Genomic DNA, 24,277 nt, shown 5'->3' on the forward strand with positions numbered 1-24,277 from the left:
TTATCCATACAAACGAAGATATATGGTACATACCCTCTCATGTGAAGAAAAAAAAAATAGGTACAACCTAGCGAGGACTCTCATATTAAAACTCATTCCAAGAAACAAGTGTGAATTTTTTTTTTGACTAAAATATTTTAGTTCCAATAACTCCTCATGCTCAAAATATTTTTATATATTAAATATAAATTATTTTCGATTCTAAAATTGGGTATAATTAAACATTTTAAATCACATTTAATAAAATTGTGTAATAAGATTTACTCACCTCCTTGTCGTTATAGTTACGCACATTAGCACTGCTTGCTGAAGTGGTATGAGATGGTATGTATCCAAAGGATTGTATGGCTGGTACACGTTTCAAAATCAATGGTCCACGTAAAAAATTATTACCAAGAGATTGCACTGATGGTACTGATGAAGCTGAGGAACGACAATCGTTATCAATGTGGAAAATTGTCGTTTGATCACTGCAATTCGATTGCGTATCGTCTAAGTATTTTTGATAGGATGATTGTGTTTCAATAGTTTCACTACTAAGCCAATGTAAAGGACATTGAATATCTGCACTGACACTGGGAAGTGAGTGTGAGTTTTTTTGATTAATCAAGGTCAATGACTGAGTCGGTGATGTGAGTGATTTTGGTGACGTTGGTGAAATTGGTGATGTTGGTGAATTTAATTGCTTGCAAGCACACTTACAAGGCAAACTACCAACTGATGAACTAGGATAATTCGATTTTAACGAAAAATCACTATAGCAACGTATTTGATCGGTTTCATCAGCTTGATTTATTAATTTATTTTTCAGGACGAAATTCTCATTATCACTAAAGGATTTAAAAAGTTGTTGTTCCGTTTGTTGATTTGTAATAAAACTTAAATCGAGATCACTTTGGTGAATTTTGATATTTTCACCACTTGTCACATTAGCATTAGATAGAGTTTTTGTAGGTGATGTTGGAAGTGATGAAACAAGCGGTTTCGTTGAGATCGTATATTCCGTGGTATCAACATTGTCATTAGATATATTCTCGTTATTTGAATTATTTTCAATATTTACTGAAAGTGGTGAATTGTTCCCTAATTTTTTTAATTCTAAATTTTCGTTAAAAAAATTCAACTTTCGACACAAACTAGGATTGAGTTTATTCACCGCACTGCTGTTAAGTACCTTTATTTTTGTGGGGGGTAAGCTAATGGGTTCAGTTTTTACAGTCGCGGATTGTTTACGATTTAAACGCGTTTCACTTAACGACGTAGACAAATGCGATATATGCGCGGCTTTAAGTCGACCGTGATTATCATAGCGTAGGGTATGTTTAGGTAATGGTGAATTTGTTAAATTATTTACATACTGCAATTGTTGTTCACTCGCGTAGGTTCGCACATTTTGTAATTCTCGCTCACTTTGTTTCTGCTGTTGCGATTGCAGTTGTTGTTGTTGTTGCTGTTGCTGTTGTTTTTCTTCTGGCAATTTATAGTCGTTAACACTCGTGTGACGCACTTTTATTTTACAATTATAATTCTTGTTAGTTTCCCGGATTTTCTTTATTTTATTATTATTTTTATTGGCAATACTTCTCGAATGTGCTGTTGCGGTACTATTTTCGTGCTGCTTATTAATGCTGTTGTTGTTGTTATTTTTAGTAACAACATCAACGTCACCAGCAAATTGCTGCTGCTCGTGCTGTTGTTGTTGCTGTTGATATAAATGTTGTATTTGTGTTTTGTTGGCACACTTTTCATTGGCAGTCCCAGCACTGTCGGCGACTGTCGAACAGCTGCTCTCACTTAAACTACGTGCAACAACGTATTTTGCAGTTACGTTGCTATTATTTCTGTTGCAGATATCGATATTTTGTTGATTCTTTTGCGAAAATGTTGCTGCCGATGTCGACGTTGGTATTGGTATATGTGTTTTTGTTGTTGTCGCTGTTGCGTTGGCTGGTGCTTGTGCTGTTGCTGTCGTGTGCTTACTATTACCAAAACAACTCAACAACTCACAATCAACAGGCGTAACTGAGCGCTCATGGGTGCTTGTAACTAAGTGGTCGTAATACGGACTTGTATTTTCGAAGTTGTTGACTTCGAATTCGGGGTTTATGTTAGGCGATTTTTCGTTACGTATATTATGTTTTTCGAACTTTTCTAATTTTCGTTTGAATTCGTATGGATCATAATTAGCATACGCAGTTGCCGACTCATTCGTTGCCTGCGAAGGCGTATGATCGTGTTTAGGTTTCGGCGGTACCGGCGGTGGTGGTAAACGCCAACGTAGATTTTTATTTACAATATCACCGTCGTCATACTGCCTACCATGTATACCGTAACCACAATTATTGGCACTACCGTAATTTCTTGGCAACGACGTTGACAACAAACATTCACCGGATGTGAACGAATTAACCGATTCGTAATTAAATGTTCGCACTTCCGACGGCTGCAATGCTAACGAATTCTTTTCTTCGTATTTATATTTCGCATGCGGTATTGGTAGCGGGGCAGTAGGTGGCCCAGTATGATGTATTATTGTGGCACTATAAGAAGGTATCTTAGTGTGTGGCGTACCGACCGAAACATTGACAGGGAATTTGTCACTTGTATAACAACAAACAGTGGGCGAAGAATTGCCACACGAATTCGCGCAGTCAGCGTTTTTTATTCGTTCTAAGGTACACAGAGGCAACGGTGTTGATGTACATGTTGGCGTTAGATGGGACGCCACATTTGTGGAACTATCTTTTATGTTATTATACACAATATTTGTTGTTGGTATAGTTGCTATTGGTGTAGTGGATGTATTTTCTAAAAATGTATTTACGTGACGTGAACTTAAATTTTCATCTTCATCAGACACGAAACCGTACGACGAAAAATTCGATACTGAATCTGTATATGCTCGATAAGATTGCTCGGAGCAATCCTCTAAATTTAAATTTTCATCAGCAATATTTTTGAGCATATTTTGTTGGTGAGTATTCTTGCTCTTCGGACTGCCACGTTCGCAGCACCACTGCTCGCAAAAATTGAGCGAGCTTTTCAGGCCACTTGCATGTGGCAAACTTAGTTTTGTTTGTGATGTTGCTTGTGTTGCATTTGTTGCTAATAGATTTGTGTTGCTGATATTGTTGTTATTGTTATTATGTGCGAAAATGATTTCACTATCAGTTGCAATTGCAATACCTGTGTCTGTTGCTACTAAATCGGTATTCAACTCAATTGCATTGAGCGCTTCATCACTGTTCTTATAATTTGCACCAAGACACTCCGCAGCAATTGTTGCTTGATCAGCAATCAGATGTTGTGCTTGCAACATATGTTCTGGGTGTTTTACATTCTCATTTCTGCAAACGCTAGCATAGGTTTGGAAAGTTGTTGTGGTTGTTGTTGTTGACATTTGTTGTTGCTGTTGTTGGTGATATTTTGGAGTGGAATACTCTTGTAAGCTCTGTTTGTTACGATTGTCACTTTCCAGTGATAGTTTTTTGTATGCCAAATGTTGTGGTCGTCGCAGATGACTTAAATTAGGTGTCGCTGGCAAGGATGTCGATATTTTGTGTACTTGTGCTCTAATACTGCCTGTTGGTTTTTCATTTCTACCACCTGAGACTACTGTATATTGATCACTACAACGATTTCTTTGACTTCGTGGAGTTGGCAATAATGATATTGACGATTTTTTAGCATTTGTTGAGTGTAAAGTGCTTTTTTCTGTTACTACTGTTTCTGCTGTTGGTATTAACGTTGCTGTTGCAACATCGTCCGTTTTATTCTTAGCTGAAATCAATACATAAAAGCAACATTAGCAACATAAGTATCATTTTTGTTATTGTTATCGTAAAATCTTTTACTCATCATCATTACCATAAAATAAAAGTTATTAAATAAGAAAAACAAAAAATAAATGAAAATAAATAAAACAAAAACATTTCGTAAAATTATTTATAAATGTTGTATTTAGCTAGCAATTAAATTTAATATACAAAAAACATAAACACCAGCAAAATAAAAAAATTGTCAAATCGTTTTTCATGAAAATGTGTGCCAACTTAAAAATATTAAAAGAAAAATTAATGAAAAGAATAACAAATCAAAATAAAGAAAACAATAAAAAATATTTATATACAATATATATAAAATTATCAAAATAAATATTTTTTACATTTTCGTAATACTCTGCGCCTATTTTCGTAACCTTCTCCTACATAGCATGAAAAATATATATACAAAAGCAATAATCCGAACAAAATTATTTATTTTTACGACAGTTAAAACATATGGTTAATATTCTTTTATTTATTTACTGAAACCATAAATTATCTTTTAAGCAAAATTTCAAACAAATTAAATAAATCGCCAGGTAAGTTGAGTCATATTATTACGTAGAAATAATTATATTAGGGTGTTTCTTTAGCTGCATGAGAACTTAAGATTACCATATAATACAAAACAGAACTATTATTCGAATGAAACTTTTTTTATTATAATCTGGTAAATAATTTCATGGCACTTATTTTTTGAATATGATTTCCATCATATATCCGTGCGGCTACGAGTTACATGGACCATTCGATCAGTACAATTTTTGACTAATTTTTGCAATAGATCAGGCGTCAATCGTCAATGGTGACCTGAACATTGGCTTTACACCCTTCAAGAGTTGCTGGTTTATCGGCATAAACCAAAGCCTCATAGAAAGTAATCGACAGGCACTAAATCGCACGAATGAATGGGTCAGTTAATAGAAGTACTTTTGGAAACAAAGTTGTTACCAAATTGATTTCGCAATAAATCGATGGTAAACTGATCTGTATGGCAAATTGTCAAGATCGTCTTGTTGGAACCAAATGTCATCGATGTTTAACTGATTAATTTGGGATTTAATAATAAATTTAGATTATTTTTACAGCTTATTCAACGTACTGCATAAAAGTTAGTGGAGAAACACCCAATTTATAAAAGAAAAACTGGCTTGATGATCTTTTTTCATCAAGGCAATATATCTGCCACATAACCCAAAAACTATTCCTAAATTTACTCAATAAAAAAACAATTATAAGCTTAATCTACAAATCCTTTTCTGTAAATCTTGTTATATAAATACCTTGTTATTATTTTAATTTTACAATTAGGAAAGCACAACACAGGAATAACTAAAAATTTTTTTAAACTGGTGGCAACATTGCTTCCACGTTTCGTCTAATAATACCCAAATTTATTATTAACGAGAATATGAGTATTTGCATGTTTTTTGAAAAAGTTTTTTGATCATAAAATAGTGAGATTGTAATAGTGCTAACATATATTTGTATGGACAACTACGACCGGCTATTGTTAAGTCCACTAACCTCTACAATGTGTTCATTCCATAAACTATAGTATGTGATAATGTAACTGGCACCACTGCAAAACGGTATGGCGATAGTTTGAAAATTTTCTGCCTCATCTGAAGTGGTTTGGATTAAGCAGGTTAAGCAGTAAAATAATACAAATTCAGCAACATTTAAAAACGAGCTTTTCTTTTTTCGAAAAAATAACTTAAGTCTTTTGAATACTTTTAAATTCAAACTTTTAAATATAGTCTTCACAATTAAAAAAAATTTTTTAATTTTTGTTTTTGGCAAACCGTAAAAAATGATACAGTTTATGTAAGTGTCTCACGAAAATTTAGATATTAGAATAGCCACATATGTGCCACACTATATTTTGTGATGATTTGATTAGCAGTGATAGTCAATGGTCATGCTCCAGTAGTGTTATTTAATCTAACTATACTGTACTATACTGTACTTCACTTTTGTTTACATAAAACTAATATGGGTAGCAATAACTTACTATTGCCAAAAGAAAAACATTTTCATGCACAATTAATATAAGTATCTATAACTTAATTTTAGATAATTATTAGGCAAATCTATATAACTTTTATAATTTACTTTGAAATTGTTAGATTACATATTAGTTGAATTTTATAGATATACTACGAGGATGGTTTGATAAGTCAGTGACTTTTTGAATTTCTCGCGCAGTTACTCCAAATGCAACAGTGCTGCCGTCAGCTGTAATCTACCAGTGGGCAACTTTTTAATTTTGAGCAAGCTATTATTATTTCAACATATGATACGTATATTGATTCGTATTTGTCATTTGCGTATTACCTATCCATATATTCCTTGATTTACTAAATATAACCTTTATGCATCTTAGTAAAAAGGACTTTCAAATCTGAATATTTAAAAGTGTATTAAAGTATTGAAATTTAATTCAAGTGCACTGAAAATTTAAATAACACTAATTTACAGTTTGTTAATATATTTAAATACCTGAAGCGTTTGAACTCTCCAAAATAATTTGTCGTCTCTTTAATTTCCAACATGAATCCAAGTCAGTGGCTTCATTCAAACAACAGCAAAAATTTCGTTTGGTTGTTGTTCCAGAGGTATTCTCGTTACCGTTTATGAAATTAATATCACTGACATCTACTGGTACTGCTCTACGTTGCTGTTCTGGATCTAATGAGAAGCAACAAACTTCTGCGGAATTATTGTTACTGAAACGAGTAAAACATATATAAAAATAATAAAATCATGTTTATTTAATTGAATTATATTAAATTTAATCGTTAAACTTTTTTTAACACTGTAAATAGATTAATGCCATTCTATCTATGTAGGTAATATAGGGCTATACTTCTGTACTACTTTCAATAAAAAATAAAAGCTTTTTCAACGCTAAAGCCTAAAATTATGCAACTTTTTTTGTTAGAAGCTATACGAAGCAAGCAGTAGGCTGTGCTGCAGTACTTCTTCATCAGCGCTCATCATAAAGAAATCATAAAAACAGGGAAACATGCAGTTAAGTAAAATATTAGAATATTTATTTAGAAAAAACATGCATTTTAATTGTTTTAAAAGGATTATAAAATATCTCTTCACCTGTGCCAATTACTTGGTCCTTTGTTTGCTAAGCCTTCGTATGAAAACATTGTAATCTTATTTGTATTGGAAGAATTCGAAGAATTGTCAGTTTCAAAACAAGCTTCTGGCATTTTATACACATTTAATGAAAATATCTTCTAAAATTTGTTATGTATAATCACACTGAAATATAAAATAATCAAATTTGAATCATTTTCTTTATACGCTCTAGAAATAACATATACAATTCTCAAAATAGTTTAAAAATAAAATAAAATTTGTTAAACAGAGTAAAAATGAATTATTTGTTTAATATTGTTCTAATTACTTCTCTATTAATAAATAAGTATTTTCTGAATAAAATAAATTCATTTATTTTTTTTTTATTATAAACAAACAATTAGCCGCATCGAAGTATCTTAGCCAAAATTTCTGCTTTCAGTGAATTTTCTCACTTTTGTAGCCAAGTCCGCGGCTAACACTGCGCCTTGCACAAACGTGAAATATTTAACCTATATACTCGCATAAATATATATACCATGTACATTTCAGAAAAAGTATTTATAACATTCATTAAGCGCAACATATTTAAATTTTGTAATTTATTTAAAAATAAAAAAGTACATTTTTGTGTTAAAACTAAATGAAGACTATTTTTTAAGATAATATTTAGCACACACTTCAGTGCATTTTTAAGCAACACGCACTTTATTGCGTACTAAAGAAAACTTTTTTTTGTTTATAAGTGCAAAATTTATTTTATTATAATTTATTTATAATTTTATTTTATTTATTTAACATTAAAACTTTATCACGTGCACTTGTCTGCTAAAATTTTTTTGGCAAATTAATTTTTTTTTTTAAAAAAACTTAAGTGTTCTTTAAAGTTAATTAAAGTAAATTGCAGTGAAAATGCAAAGAATGTAGTCGGAAGAGGAAATAACACTTGGCGTCATAATTATGCATAAAAAAATAAGCTATATAAATTATTTAATAATTATTGCTCATGCGATATTCACTAAAATTGCCAAAAAAAAAAAAGAAAATAAAATTTAAAAAAGTTCGGCTGGTAGCCATAACATAAAACATAAATTATACTAAACTGTTTTTTAATCCATTAAAAGTAATTTCATGATCTATGAAATCGAATTACTGCACAATAGAGTGGAAATGAACAGTGTACTTGGGTAACTCGAACACTTTGGCGTACTAGTATATATAATTCGATTTAACGTTGAAGTAGTTATAGATAGAACGTAGAAAATACAAACAAAGCAAAACAGCTAAGTTCAATCCGATCGCTAACTATTATATATAAGGAGAAACCTTTGTTAACACCGAAAATCAGAACTTAAAATGATTCTTTCTTCTCTTTCTGCTTGTACTTTAACACAAATAGTCAAATGTATTGTTTTTCTAAGGCAGAATTGGAACATACAGTTGTTCTTACGGCACAATTAATTCAACTTTACGAAATATAAAGACATTTATAAATTACTTAAAATAGTACCTCTCAATAAAAATTATGTAATATTAAAAAACAATACGAATTAAATTACATTTATGCACATATTTATAAATAGTATATAATGAATTAATTTTTTTAAGACTTAAATGTAGGAAGTACAGAACAGTATTATCGTAGTAAAATAATTTATAGTTATATATGAGTATAGTGAAATATATATAGTAACGAGCATAATTATTGGCACGGTAAGTATGTTGAACTATAACACTGCTTTTAATTCTTTGCTACAGCGATTATTAATTAACAAAAAATTTATTTTATTTCATTATATTATCTCTAACATTTAATTTCTTGAAATTAAATAACCAATAAAACTGCAAAATAAAAACAAATTTAAAAAGTATTTAGTGGAATGTTGTTTAATAACACCTTCTGATTGCGTTGACTTAGATGAAACCAAAAAAGCCACGGTATATACTTCAACTCTTTATTTTTCATAAACGGTTATCAATTTTACGATTCAGAAACTAATGTCCTTTATAGAATACTTCACAGTACTAAATCCTCTTGAGGTAATTTTCGATGTATCATAAGTATATAGCTGGCCACAGTTCACTCACAACTTAACGGATATTTGTATTGAAAGCGTGAATAACTGAAAAATTGTCCATATAAACCCGATCCTTTGCGTACCAAGATCCCGTGGTAACAAATCGCATAATTTCGGTGACAAGTTCATATCTCTCAAACATGAAACTTCACTTCGGCAAATTTCTCAACCAACAGGGATAAAAGAAAACCATATGGTTTTGACAGCATATTTAACTTATATCAAGCCTTTGTCATATTTACATAAGGTATATGCCCAACACATTTACATAGACTTACTGGATTTAATGTTTTTTAACAGTTACTTCTAGATTTTTAAAATCGAAAATTAGGTTTTACCACTCAAAAATATTCGTTGCCGAAAATAATCATCCGATTACTGTTGTTCAAACAACCAATCAACGTACATTCCACACATTGGATATTCAGCCAAGTTTAGTTTTTATATTAACTGAATTTTATAAGGATATGGGTTCATATTCTAATGCAAAATACAGAATAATGTACCGTAAGATAGGCCAAAATACTGTATGCTACATGTAATGAATAAAATGGGATCTTCTTTAACAGTTTCACTGACAGCAGCAATATTTTCAGCAAAGCATACATTCCATTGATATCTAGGTCTTAATATATTTGTTATAAATCCAGTTTTTTCAAACATTATTCGAATTTTAAGCTATAGTGCATTTGAATGTACGATTTTGTTGACCACAATCTTCTCGTAATACACGAATTGGACCTACTACTGCATCACAATTTTTGTAGCAAGTTTTCAAAATGTAAAAGTTTAACGAAGGTTTATCCATATTATCAAATGACAAACCTTCAACTAATCATATAATGTACTGAATGATAGTATCCCTTAAATATGTAACCGTACTACTAAATCAGTACCACGAAATGGAGAACTATTTACTACGACTTATAGAATCAAAGTAATCCTGAAGTGGTAGTTGTAAATATTTATTCTAAAATAATCAAATATTTTAAAGTATTTTGAGTGGACGCAATGTGTGTGGTATATCTCATAATCACAGTTAGATGCACACCTCCCAATAGTAGAAAAAGAACGAATAACTGAAATAAATTGCAAAATAAATGAACATAAATGATTTCAGAAAGAAAAAGTCTACATTGAAGCGTCTTTAAATGGTATTAATTTCATGGCTCGGTTCTTAAGCTGCACATTTAACAGATTTAAGTGACACATTCACAATGTTTAAATTATATTCTTTTACTTCCTTTTATAAATAAGTTTTTTTTTAAGTTGAGACTTCGTTGGTTGCTAACTTGGAGTATACAAGTGGCAACATGATATGCATGCATAAATATGTGCAGGCATGCACTTTACAGTAAACATACAGACCGTACAAAGCGATACTCTTACAAAGAGCAATTAAGTAAACAAAACATTTTTTTTAACATCAATTAAAAAACACTTTAAATAAATTTGAAAGACTTCAGACATTTACATGCATACCATAAAATTAACTCCTCCCTGCTACCTTTACATGGATTACCTTATTTTTTCCCCATTGCTAGTTGACCGATTTCGTTGGGGCTTTCGCTAAATTATTTGTGTTCGTAATATAAAGAAAAGCTCACGCGACATAATTAAATAAGAGGATCTGCACTTGGAAAAACATGTCACAGATTCAAAGTCATGTTGCAGAGTTTGCAGCTGCAACAATGTTTCTATACATTTGTATACTCGTATGTGTTGTACGTGCATGTGTATATGGTTTTGTATACATTGCTTATGGTACGTATTCATTGTACTCGTATCTTGTAGCGACCTTATTGCATTTTTCTATACAAAAAAGTACTTCTTTCGTTTTTGCAGTAGCTACTTAATGCGGCGACGGTGTGGCAGGAGAATTGTGAAGTCATGCACTAATTGCCGGCGTACGTAATCCTATATTGTTTATTAGTGTTATGAAAAACGTAAGAGACATTTGCATGCGAGCACGTTGCTCATTAGCTTAGCTTATGACGTTGTTAGATGTCAAAAAATAAATAGTATTTAAAATTATAAAAGACAAAAAAACTTAAAGAAATAACAAGAATTAATACCAGGAAGAGTTTCGCAGAGTTAGAACTTTAGATTACTTTGTAATCGTTGTTGATTTAGTAGAAGAGCCGTATTTTATTAATAATGATTTCTTAACAAAATTTGGCTGTACATCTTTGAGATTTGATCTTCTGAATAAGAATATTTGCTACAATATGCCAAGATGTTTTTCATTCCAAAAAATTCTATCTCTTAATTTCTATCTCCTCCGCATTTGTTAGATGTCTTCATCCATCTTGTCATAACCGCCTTCTGTTTTTTGTAGTTTACTATTTTTTTTAGTTTCTGTTTGTGTTCTTGAAAACTTTATTCTAACTAAATATCCTTGGTGGAGGGTTTAACAAATCGAATAAAACACTATTTATCCGATTTTCAATTTAATTTTATTGGGTAATATAAGATGAATCTGATGTTTTTTGTCGTTAGATGATGTTGGTGAAAATATATCTGACAACACTAATCTGATTATGTCAAACAAACATGTGTTTAAAAGTTGACATATCAGGCGACATTATCATAAAAAATGTAAGACCGTTGCCAAATTATGGAAAAAATTTTGTGTGGTTTTTGGTGAGGATGCTGTGAGTGAACGTCAGACCCGGTTTGCGTGATTTCATTTTGGAAATCAATAAATAAGTCCATAAATTCTGCAACTGGTGGCACAAGACCTACATGCTAGTTGTCAGCAGATAGCGGAAGCACTAAACAGCAACCACGTGACAGTTTAGAATATTTTAAAAAGAGCAGGTTACGAAAAGACTCTCGATATTTAGGAAATAAATTTGACTAACTAAATTGCCAACAGTGAAATGCTGCTGAAACATAATAACATCAAACCATTTTTAAAGCGAATAATTAAGGAGAATAAAACTTGGATTAAATGCGAATGTTTCCGAATCTAAGCACATTACCGAACAAACTACACTCTTGTGTATGACTGACTTCAATTTTTATATATTAATTTCGGTTTAACAAGGACTAAGTACCATATAGTAACTTAATTAACAGTTTATATTTGCACTCTTTATTTTTAACTTGCTGAAGTCCAAAGTTTATATATAAAACTAGTCCTTTTAATATCAACTTTCTTTCCTCATCGATTCTGTTAGCGTCCATGTTTCCGAACAGTAACTTGTTCCACCCATACAAATATCAAGTGCACCTTATGGTACTCTTATGGAGCACTTTGTGTCCTCTGTTTTCAGCTTAAATTTATTTTTTTATTATTTTTAATGTATAGTACTATGTAATAGCATTGTGTTACTTTTTGATTTCAGCATGTACTTACATTTTCTTATAGTTTCACATAGATTTGTTATAGATCATAAATTCCTTTCACACTTCAAAATGTTGTTAATTATTTCATCAAAAGTTGAGACCTTTAGATATCAATTTTGCTTCCCTGCTCAATTCTGTATAATATTTTAGTTATATTTTTGTTTCACATCTGTTTTATCTTCTTGCATTGGCCGTCATCAGTTTCTTAAAGATTGTTTACTTTTTTAATATTTTTTTTTATAATAATTTTTCGTTTTTCTATGACCTCAACTAATTCCTGTGTGATACATTGTACTGCAGTTGTGATAAACATTGAAGAAATATACATAACCAAAATAATTTGAACTAATTAAAAATATTACAATTTCATTTTAAGAATTATAAGAACAAATAATGTGCAGTAGGAGCTACTTTTGTAACTGGTATTTATATGTGATTGGACTAAAAAGGCATTCTATTGAAAAAAGAAGAATTAAATTCGTCTATAAACAAAAATTAAAAATGCGTGACAAAACAAATTTGCAGATTATTGCATCATAAGATAATGTAAAGAAAATTTCAACCTGACTTAGTCATATCTGCTCTGATAATAATGTTGATGTAGAATCTGTTGTAGTGGGTAAATACGTATGAGTATTATAAACATCAAAAATGTTTATGCTAAAATATTTAACTAACATTTCTCTTACTTTTGTCGCGTAAGCTTAGGACAGAGAAATCTAATTGAATCCCTGAAAAGAGGTAGACCTAGAAAGATGCTGAAGAAGATTTAATGAAGCTACGGATGAGCGATTGGAAGCATTTAGCATTGGATCAAGTCAGATACCAAAATTTGGTTGGGAAAACACTAGTCCACTTAGGATTGTTATGCTAAGAAAGAAGAAGAAAATGAGGATAGGATAGATATTTAAAAAATATTTATTAAGGAGTTATTTTTCTTTTTTAATTGATCACTCATACATGGCGCCCCATTTTGCATATTAACAAATACATTCTGTGTAATGAAAATGTCGTATGAATATAGAATTATTTAAATATTTAATAGTATATTTTCATCAATTAGAAAAAATAAGAACAAGCAATAACGTGAATTCAAAAACTATGCACAAAAGGAACAAATTTGCAACAACAACTTTTTTATGTTACGGTACATCAACAAAAGGTTAAAAAATTTAATAGAAATATTATTATATAGGTTCTACTTTTAGGGATTATAGAACATAAAGATATGTATACTTTTTTCTCTGCAAATATTTTAAATTTATACATTGTTTCTACGCAAATTATTATGCCTCTGCACGAATACCCATTGTTTCCATTATTAATTGAATTTTTATCTTTTTTTTTATTGTTTAGTGAGTTAGTAAGTTAAGTTAATGACTGGAGTTTGAAGCAGCACAAAATAATGAGAAGCAACAATGCAAATTCAAATATTATGTACAAAACAAAATAACAAATTTGCAACAACAATGATGTAATTTTGTGTATTGCTGAAGTTTGTATGTTTAAAATTAATTATGTGAAAACAGATCTGAAATGATTTTTAATTTGCTTTTGGATTCTTGGATTCACCATATCAGTATCCAATAAAGGATGTACGTATATGGTACTAACCGAAAAACAAGTCCTAGTAGTACACTAGTTACTTTTTGAATATCTGATGCATTATTTCATCCTCAAAAAACGTTGAGAATTTTTTAAGTAATTAATTCAACAAAATCTATTTATTCAACATTATATGAGGAAAACAATCATTTACCAGACCGAATAAAGGCAATCAGTTGTAGTGCACATAATGCAGTCAATATTATCGACACGAAGCACTTCATTTCAGTTTGTTTAAAAATAAAATCTCAGCACACACGCAGTTCTTTTGTATTTTTGGGTGAATGTAAACAAACAAATATTTTTAGGTTTTTTTTTCTGTGTATTTGTGGGAAAAATCTCATTGCATTTCTCAAATAGAAAAACGTGCCTTGTTTTTATTGCAGCACGCGTTTAATTTAATTATTTTATCTTCCATTGCGCTTTGTTAGATATTTCACTGCAGTTTTACCTTAACTCGATCGATCCACTGAAGCACCGAATACATTATCACTTTTTTTTAGATTGCAACAACACTTGACGTTGTTGTTTTATATGCCACAGTTCAAGTACCAAAGACTGGCAGTGCTTGTATCTGTGAAGTGTAAATGACCCTTCAAAACAATTTTTATTGATATCGACGATATGGTTAATATGCTCATTGACATTGAATTTATCAGTTTGAACTGCAGACGGAAAATATGGCATAATTTTTCTTATGATATAAGGTTTAAGTTGTGTGTAGCACTTAGTGAGGAAGGAATTTTGATTGGGCAATAAAATATTTTATAATACCATATATGAAGAATATAAATAAATAAAATATTAAGTTAAGTATTGTTTGTTATTTTTAAATACCCGTTATTATATTAAATAATCGAGAATTAATTACAAAAGCTATACAATGATGTTAGGAAAACTAAAATTTTCCTCACTTCGTGATATGCCGAAACTATATATAAATATATATAAGTCCACATTAAATCAATTCAGTAAGAATATCTATTTTATATATGTTATATTATTCCATACATATACACAATACAAATACAATACATTACATTTATTTATATATATATTATTTATAACATAAATTGTATATTTTATTGCATTAAACTTAATATATAAATATCTACTAAGTTGAAATTAATTTCTGCATACACATTTATTTATACATACAAATAATTAAATACTAAATCTCGAATCGTATTAAGTTCCTAGATTAGGTTCTATACACAAAGAAAGAAATAAACTCATGCGATAAAATAATGCCAATCAAAATAGTATTGAAATTTAACAATAAAAAATAAAAATACAATTAATTAATTCAATTATTCTACAGTTGGTTTATGATTTCGTTCTAATATAAACACAGCAAGTAAAATTGTTAATAAAAACTTTCATAGCAAAAGTAACAAAACTCCAGAAAAATGTGCGAACATAAAAAGTCAAGTACAACTTTGGGTCAGTTGGTTAAGGTGCGCTGACCCTGAGCTTCAAATTTGGTAGGACACGAGTTCAGTGCCTGGTAGTTGCAGTCTCAAAAAAATTATTTACGAATAATTAAATACAATAATTATTTCCAAGACCAATGCTGATGGGTATTTGGCAATACTCGAAACAGCTGTATGATCGGCCAAAAATTCAATTAATTAAAATAATATAAAAATAATTTTTGTTATTGTAGCTCACTACTATTCGAAACTTCTTTATAAATAATTCAGAAATTAAACTTTCATGAAATATTATTTTGATCAAAAAGTAAGGTTACGACAATGTTTGCAACCGTTATGAGGGAACTCTTAAAAAAAAAAACAAAACTATTTTATTTCTTCAATGAAAACATGTTTTTTTTTTTGATAAACAAGATTTAAATTTAAACAAGATTTAGAACAACGTGGTGCAATACATTCAAGATATGACAAATATTTTATAATTATAAATAAACGTTAAATTAAAATTACTAATTTATGTTGAGTCTTTTCCCAGTTAATGCATCTGTGCACTTTTACTGTTTGATAGCTGGGGGATTTCTGCAGAGTCCCACCCTTCTCACTGGCTAATTCATGTACTCCTCAAAATCTTCGTGATTATTCGATGACTGATCTATGATCGCGTACCATCTCGTGGGGTTATCTAGAGATTCGATAGTGCTGAGTAGGGCAGCCATGCCAGTATTTCATATAGCACAAATTCTAAGTACTTTATTTGAATATACATCAACTTACTACAAGTAATAATATGTAGTGTAACATAAGATATATCTTTGATCTTCAGATTGACATCGTTGTAGTTCGTCATAGCGATGCCAAAGTAGATAAAATCTTACAACCAGAAGCTAGACATTTTTATCTGTAGCAGACATATAATTTGTTTGTCTTCATTTACCGCTTAATCTCGAGTTTGCGAGGAGTAAATTAAGTTGGCATATAGCCTTGTGGTAAAAGTTTGTCAATATACCTGATTCTATTATAATCCATTGTTAAAGCGAAATTTTACCGAAATTTTAAACTTTTGTGATTTATAATTTTATGCATTTTCAATATTAAATATAATTAATTATGCTATTGAAGAACTTATGGTCTCATTCTCGTTGTTGGACATTGAACGGTGATTGAGTCAAATTTCAAAATTTTAGTTGACATTTATTTTGTATGTTTTTGGGTATCTATGTCAGTATATCAGTATAAAATCTCTGTGATTTCAGCGTGAAATAAATAAAATTGGTAAATGTACAATATTTTTTTAATACACATAAATATTCGTACTTAGCTAAAGCAGCTGTAAATTTGTATTTAGATATAATACATAATTAATTTTTTATAAATTTTTATTATTATAATTATTTTATTTATATTAAAACTTGATAAAACACTAAACTTAAACAAATCAAATCAAGTTCAAGTTATATTTGTATTCTAACATTTGGGTCCATGGTTCAAAGTTTAAAAGATTGCAGGCCAAAAATTATATAAAAATAGTTAAACCAACAAATATTGCTGATGTTGGATTCCCGCAACAGCTGTAGGATCAACCCAATAATTAAATTGCTTGAAAAATTTCTTTTAGATTTGAATATTTTTTTTTTAATTATCATATCTCAATTACTTTACAAATATTTATAAATAAAGTTTCAAGCAATATGAACTAAAAAAAGCCAACAATTAAAATTTTTTTTCTTAAATAAATATCTCATAATAGCCAAAAACTGTTACTATTCAACTAAAATAATAATTTTAATTTTGAATTGAAAAAAGAAAGTGTAAAAATAATGGCAAACATTTAAATTAAAATATTTTTCTCACACTTCATATTGAGGCGCCCACAAACTATTTAAAAAATACTTAACAACAAATAGTTCAGCATTTTTGGTTTTGAGTTTATTTATTTATTTATTGAGTTTTTGCAAAATTTTTTTTTGAAATTAGCTTACTTGCAATATTAACAAGAAAAAACAAAAAAAAAATTTTTTTTTTAAAAATTATTCATGAAATGAATTTCCGACATTTGATTGATTGTGTGAGTAAAGTTATATTTTTGTTGAGTAAATACCTTTCCTTGCCATAATTATATATCTTTACGAATTTAATAAAATCTTGATGAGCTTGTTAACAATATGGAAAAATTTATAAAACCATTGAGACTAATAATTATAACTTTAAAGCAAAAGCAGAAGAAAATATCTTCAAATAAAGTATTAACAAGCCAATCAATTAAGTAAAATATAAAAGAAATAAACGATATTCGGTAATAAATTTAAATTGACTGCTTAATTATTATTTCAAAACAATTTCAAAACAACTTTGAAACCATTACCAACCACACCTCTTTACCAGAAAATATTGGTTAATATATTTCGTGAATTTTTCCAGCTTATTGACCTCATTAACAGAAGTTCAAAAAGTATTAATGAAACAGTGATTTATATTTTTATTAAGCTATTTTAAGCAAAATTATTACAATTTGGCAAAAGCTCCTAACAAAGTTTTAGTGGGGAACCATAAAAACGCAAATAAATTTTATATACTTTTTCAATTTTCTACACGGCAGCATTGAAAGTGTAGGAGTCCACATTTTGACGACTTCATCTGCCAGTTATGATTTCAGTAAATCATACACACGAACTTGGGAAATAATTTTTATAAATACTCCTACAAAGCAAAGCAAAGTGAATGCAAAAATTACATACACAATATTTGCATTTTAATCGGTCGAGTTTTAAGTTAAATCTAATCTGTCTCTACTGTATGTTATCTTAAACGTTTATCATCGTTTTTATCTTGACAAAAATACTACCTTATTTTCTCTTTCGAACTAACGAAGATCATAAATATTGTACCAAGTTGTTAAGCAAACTATAAAAATGCTACATTTGTATCTTAATATCTGCACGACAATCACAGCAGAAATTGCATTAAAATACGAAACAGTAGCCTTTACAATGAACGTGATAAATATGACTAAAGAGTTGCCAAAGGCAAGAAAACTGCTCATAAATCTCAAGAAAGGAAGTTATTGAATAGCGTAAATAATTTTACATTATTCGAGGTTAGTACTATTCAATGAAAAAAAAAAATATAATAATATAATCTTCTACTATTTAATTTTAGTTTTTATTTTGTAAGTTAAATTTAAAAAAACCCATGACAATATTATTTCCTATTTAGGCCTTATACGAGTTCGAGTATATTGTTTGTAAATTGAGGGGAATAGTGAATTATATCGGTATGGCAGCGAATGTTGGTATTTACCACAATTTTGATTAGAGTAAATTAAATAAAAATTCGGTGAGTAAGGTGTTACCATTGTGAAAATTCTATAAGATGTTTAATAAATAAATAAATAAATTTGAAAACTTTTAACCAAAAATATATAAAATAAGTACATAAGTGCAGTGCAACAAATCCTTAGGAAATTTCAATTTACTTTACGTCAATTTACTCCAACTCGCAAAAGGCCTTAGAAATAAAATTTCTTAATGGACGATCACAAAATAATTAAAAAAAAAAAAAACATCTATAAAAATCTTCCCTCAAAAAATACCATTATTTTCCAAAATAGGTGTTCAAGTTGGTGATTTTGATTTATTATATATACTGTGTGTGTAATTCATAGATAATTGCATTCATTAAAATGCTGATCTTTCTGTATTTATCTGAAAAGCGCCATTAAACGAAAATTTTTTATTTAAAATAGGTGTTTGTGACTAAAGAGAGTAGAAATGCGCCTAAGCGGATTGTATTTATCCGTCAAATACTTTGATTATGTTCGACGTAACTCCATTCTATAGCCAACCCAAACTAATTAAGCAATTCAATATAATTATCTCAGTTAATGTATTCAATACGCAATGCAAATACAATCTTGCATTTTAATTTTAAATAACTTTATTATTATGATTTAACTACAGCACTAATTGCATTGCTTTTATCAAAAGGGAAATTTATTTTAATGTTTAATAATTTATTATGATAAATGCAATTTATGATAATATATTAATAATTTTTATAAAAGATGTAATTTGTTTTAATGTTTTTATAAAAATAAAATAAATACGTATATAAAATAATAAATAAAATATATTGAAATAAGTAATATCTAAATCTAAAACATAAATAACATAACATTTATTAGAGTAAGTGGCATTTATTACAGTACGTGATATTTATTACAATAAGTAGCATTTATACCATAATCGCTTCAGCATGCAAACAGAGTTACTGGTCTGAATGCATATATTTAATCGCGCTAAACCAAAGACTATATGGAGAAAGACAATCAACAGAGGATCGAGTAAATGTTTCAGTGAACTAAGAGCTATAGCGCAGGATAGAAGTAGAATTTCTTTCTGATTAGACTTGCATTTATATTTATATTTTTAAACATGTTAATAATAAACAATAATAATGCATATCTTTAATAACTAATAATTTATTTATCCTGTAAAATGCTGCAATTAACAAAAAATTAAGACATTTATTCTCAATAGTTCTCAATACCACACATGGTTTGAACTCTAGACATTAATAATTTTAAATATGTCCTGAGATAACTAATTTAAAACTATTAAATTAAATTAAGTTTATGACAGATATTTAGATGTAGGTATGCAAAATAAATACATAATTATTAGCTATAATTAGATAAAACATGGTAAGAATTTCAATCTATATATATATACTATAGATAAACAAGTCAATCTGAATACTATCTTTAACGAGAATTCAGCTCATTGCAATGACTAATAAATGATATAATTGTGAGGTAAAAATGAATTGGTCGGGTCATGTTCACAGAATGACAAATAATTAATTACCATAAAAGATATTAGAAGCGTTATTTATTAGAATGAAGAAAAAGAGACAATAAATGAACAACATGAACATCAACCCGAAAATGGTAAGAGTTAACACTGACCACTAACTGATTACTTAACATGTTATCTAGAGGATGATAGTTGAAAAAACTAAATCACACAAGGCTTTTTAAAGTTATTAAAAAAAAAATATCTATCTTTATTAATAATTAATAAAAAATTCACAAATTTTAAATCTAGAAATATTTTTGGTTGGTAACCCTTTGGACTGAAAATAAATACAAAGTACAAATTCACATGAACTAGTGTTTGGGTATTTATACCTATGGTTCTATAAAAAACACACACGATTTGTGACAAATTTAAACATTTTTAATTAAATTTAATCAGTTACTTAAATTAAATATCGCGTGAAATGTTAAGATACACGACAAAATAACAAGCATGTAATGTCATTTTATCAGGTACTACAGTTTTTGTTGAAAATTTTTGTTTAACCTTAAAAAAAATTTAACAATAACGCACTGTAATTACAATTTTTGTGATTCTGTAAAAAATGGAAATGTTATAAGATCTGTATTGATAATAAATTTAAAAATATGAACGCAGAGTTGTTAATATTAAGCATTTTTTTGGCTATATTTATTGGTATTTCACTGGATGTATAGTATATATTAAACTTAAAATAAAGGAATATTTTCGTAGATGTAATCATATATATATGATAACAATAGAAGAAGAGCAGTTCTTTACAATTCCTTACAATTTTGATTTCTACAAATTGCTGTGCCATCAAAAGTATTTACCCTTACTGTCAGTAAAGAATATTATTTCAGCGTTAAGCAATGTGCACAACCATTTAGCCAAAAAATCAAATGGAATCGTTCCAAAACTCTCTGAATTCCACTCATTCGGAATATGGACTTCAAGAATTTTCCAAAAAAAAAACATTGGCCTAAGTATATTAAAACGAGAGGAAAGTACTCTAAAGAAGACGAAATAGAATTAGAAGAATAAATAAATATTTTATCTGTTAATAATATTTAAAATATGATATCATTTCTAAATTTTATCATATTATAGATGCTACAAATAAATTATAAGTACGAAAGGTTCGAATAAAAATGTAAGGACAACAACAAAAATTTTAGTTAATTTTATTGAAGTTATTCTGACCATACTGACCATGCTGTTTCGAGTATTGTCATTTGATTTATTTTTTTAGTTTATAGTCCGTATATAATTTGTATACGGTGTATACATGTGTATACACTTGCAGTCCAAACAAATTATATATGGTCTATAAACTAATTATAAAAACTTCAAGTATTTCCTTAAATCACTAATGATAAGTACTTGGCAATACCCGAAACAGCGTTGTGTGGTCAGCCAAACTTCAATAAAATTAACTAAAATTTTTGTTGTTATATTTTCATTTCCATTCGAATCCTTCTAACTTTTAAATAGTTTCTTTGCGTCATAAAATTCGTCACTGTTAACACAAAAAAAAATTAACATTAAATAAATTATAACTTAAACATGCCTTCATAACACATTCTTTCAATATAAAAGACATACCATAATCCTGGGATTAATTTTTTTTTTTAATACTAATAGTGTTTTCTTCTCTACTTAAAACATTAGTAAACCAAATGAAGTTTCACCATAGAATTATCGGTTATTTATTTTTATTCATTGTGGAGTGAAAACACTAGATAAGTTATAAGAGTGAAAACACTCTTCACATTGACTTTATATACGCCTGTAAAGATTCTATTTTTATACACTTCATTTTATTTTACTTTTTACATTCAACCAAAAACAATTCAAGTTTACGGACTTCAAACCCGATGTGAAATTCAACTTAACAAAAAAATTATTCCATCTAAATTAATTTTCAAAAATCAATCCAGTATGTCCAGGGTAATTCACCATTTTTTCAGTTCGTTTGATTAACCAACGACTAACAAAATTTAAAAGACTTTTATTTAATGTTTTGTTTTAAAACGAGATACTGCCAATATCAAAATCTCTGGTCATTCAATGCAACTAGAGATACGACGATTAAAATTATGAAGAATGGACGCAATCACAGGATTAAAGTAAGCCGGTGGTCAAAAGACTAGATTAAAATAAAAATTATAATGGTATTTACAAAAATTAATTTTTGACACTATTTTTTTTTATTTAATAGTTAATAATAGTCTTTATTACTGAAATAATGAGGCTTTACTAAAAAAAATAAATGTTTGATAGTCTTCATAATGATAATAATGATTACATTTGATTATAACAACTGTTTTTAAGTTGATTCTATTATTTATCTCACACGCATGAATATGAGTATATGACTATATTATACATATTATACTCATTGTTAATCTTTTAATTGTTGCTGCTGTTGTGTTATACTTGCTGTGAAAATGCTGCCAAAGAATTTCAAAAATTTGCAAATTTAAATATTTGCATTTCACAGTGTATACTTTGTATATATGAATGTACTTAAATCGTGTGCTTTAGACTCATTTTTTTATTTAAATTGCCATTTTCTGACAAAAATACTTAACACAGTCTGATATGCAAACTTTATAACAAAATTGTGTAGTATACTACATATCAAAGTATAATATCAAAGCTATAAATACTTTATTTCTTAATAAAAAAATAAACAAATAAAATATTATTTAATTTAAAAAGAATTTAATAGAATTATTTAATTATGTGATATTTATTAAATTAAAAATTCCTTTTTAGTACGAAAAAATATTATTGGACTGCAATAATAGCTCTAGTTTTCAGAAACTGGAAGCTCAAGAAAGTCAATCATGTTTTATCGTTATACTAAGTTTGAATGAATTTAAGAACGATGGCCTTATGCGATACATAACTGTGTTCTTAGAAGATTTTAAGAAAATTTGAAATATTTGGTTCACAAAAAACTGATTGTCAGAACAAAGTCCTATTTTGACGGTGTTAATGGATCGATTTTCTATCTGAGAACACTGCAGAAATTTTAAAGAAGCATTAAAATAATAAATCTAAACTAAAATTCATTTGTAAAAAAAAAATATAATTGTAAACAATATAAACCATTATAAATTGTAAACCATTTGCTTATTCATATATCTTATATATATCTTATTTTTATATATCTTTTATATATCTTTTGTAAGCTATTTTATGTATGAATTTTGTTCATTTCAATACTGTTATTATTCTCTTAAATAACACCTTTTACTGTATTTACCGAGAGATGGGGTGGTGACAAAGAAAAGTGTACCCAAAAGAAACCCCATAATAAAATAGAAATAATTGAAATAAATAATATTTGGAATAGAAAAGTGTACCCAAAAGAAACCCCATAATAAAATAGAAATAATTGAAATAAATAATATTGCAACTTTTATAAGTACTACATCTGTGCATTTAAAGAAGTATTAAAAATATAGTAAGTAATCCGGTATTATCATTTTCCACAAGTTTTCTAACAAATTTTACTTTCTACTACTTTCTAATCAAATTTTACAACTCTAATATATTTTTAAAAGATTTTTAAAATAAATTATTATAAATTTTAAATCAATTTAAATGAGATTTAAAAGAAATGTTTTCTCAAAATATTTTATAAAATTTAGTCTGTTTTCTTTTAATCAATACGCTATACATATTTTGTTAAGAAATTTTCTCTTTATCATTCAACATTTCTTTGAAATCCTCCTTTCAAGCTAGCTACTTACTGATTTTTTGTATAAACAGATAGACATCGCTGTTTATCTTATGATGCTGTTCAGAAATATGGTTTTAAAACTTTGATACCTCTCTACAGTTTATGCCTTAACTGCGCTTGCTGTCTTAACTTAAGAAATTCTATTTATTTGCTGTACCCTCAAGGACATCGCGATTAATTGGGAGGACAGCATTAAATACCTAGGAATCACGTTTGATAAGCGGTTCACTTGGCACAAGCACATACATATCAAAAGAAGGAGTTGCGCAAAAACACTGCAATGCTTACAACCACTTTTCAA

General features: G+C 28.6%; 1 protein-coding gene across 2 annotated transcripts in view; it reads right to left on the bottom strand.

Annotated features, from left to right (window-relative positions):
• LOC119675833 overlaps positions 1-7,089 on the bottom strand; it is a 54,669-nt gene extending 47,580 nt beyond the window's left edge. For both annotated transcript variants that reach the window (XM_038087051.1, XM_038087050.1), the window contains exons 1-3: positions 6,939-7,089; positions 6,327-6,553; positions 269-3,780 (exon numbers count right to left, since the gene is read on the bottom strand). In XM_038087051.1, coding sequence (XP_037942979.1) covers positions 269-3,780; positions 6,327-6,553; positions 6,939-7,051 — 3,852 coding nt within the window. In that variant the 5' untranslated portion in view covers positions 7,052-7,089. The remainder of the gene's footprint in view (positions 1-268; positions 3,781-6,326; positions 6,554-6,938) is intronic.
• Positions 7,090-24,277: the final 17,188 nt, after the last annotated feature.

The sequence above is a fragment of the Teleopsis dalmanni genome, chromosome 2 (assembly GCF_002237135.1).
Source record: "Teleopsis dalmanni isolate 2A chromosome 2, ASM223713v2, whole genome shotgun sequence".
NCBI classification, from domain to species: domain Eukaryota; kingdom Metazoa; phylum Arthropoda; class Insecta; order Diptera; family Diopsidae; genus Teleopsis; species Teleopsis dalmanni.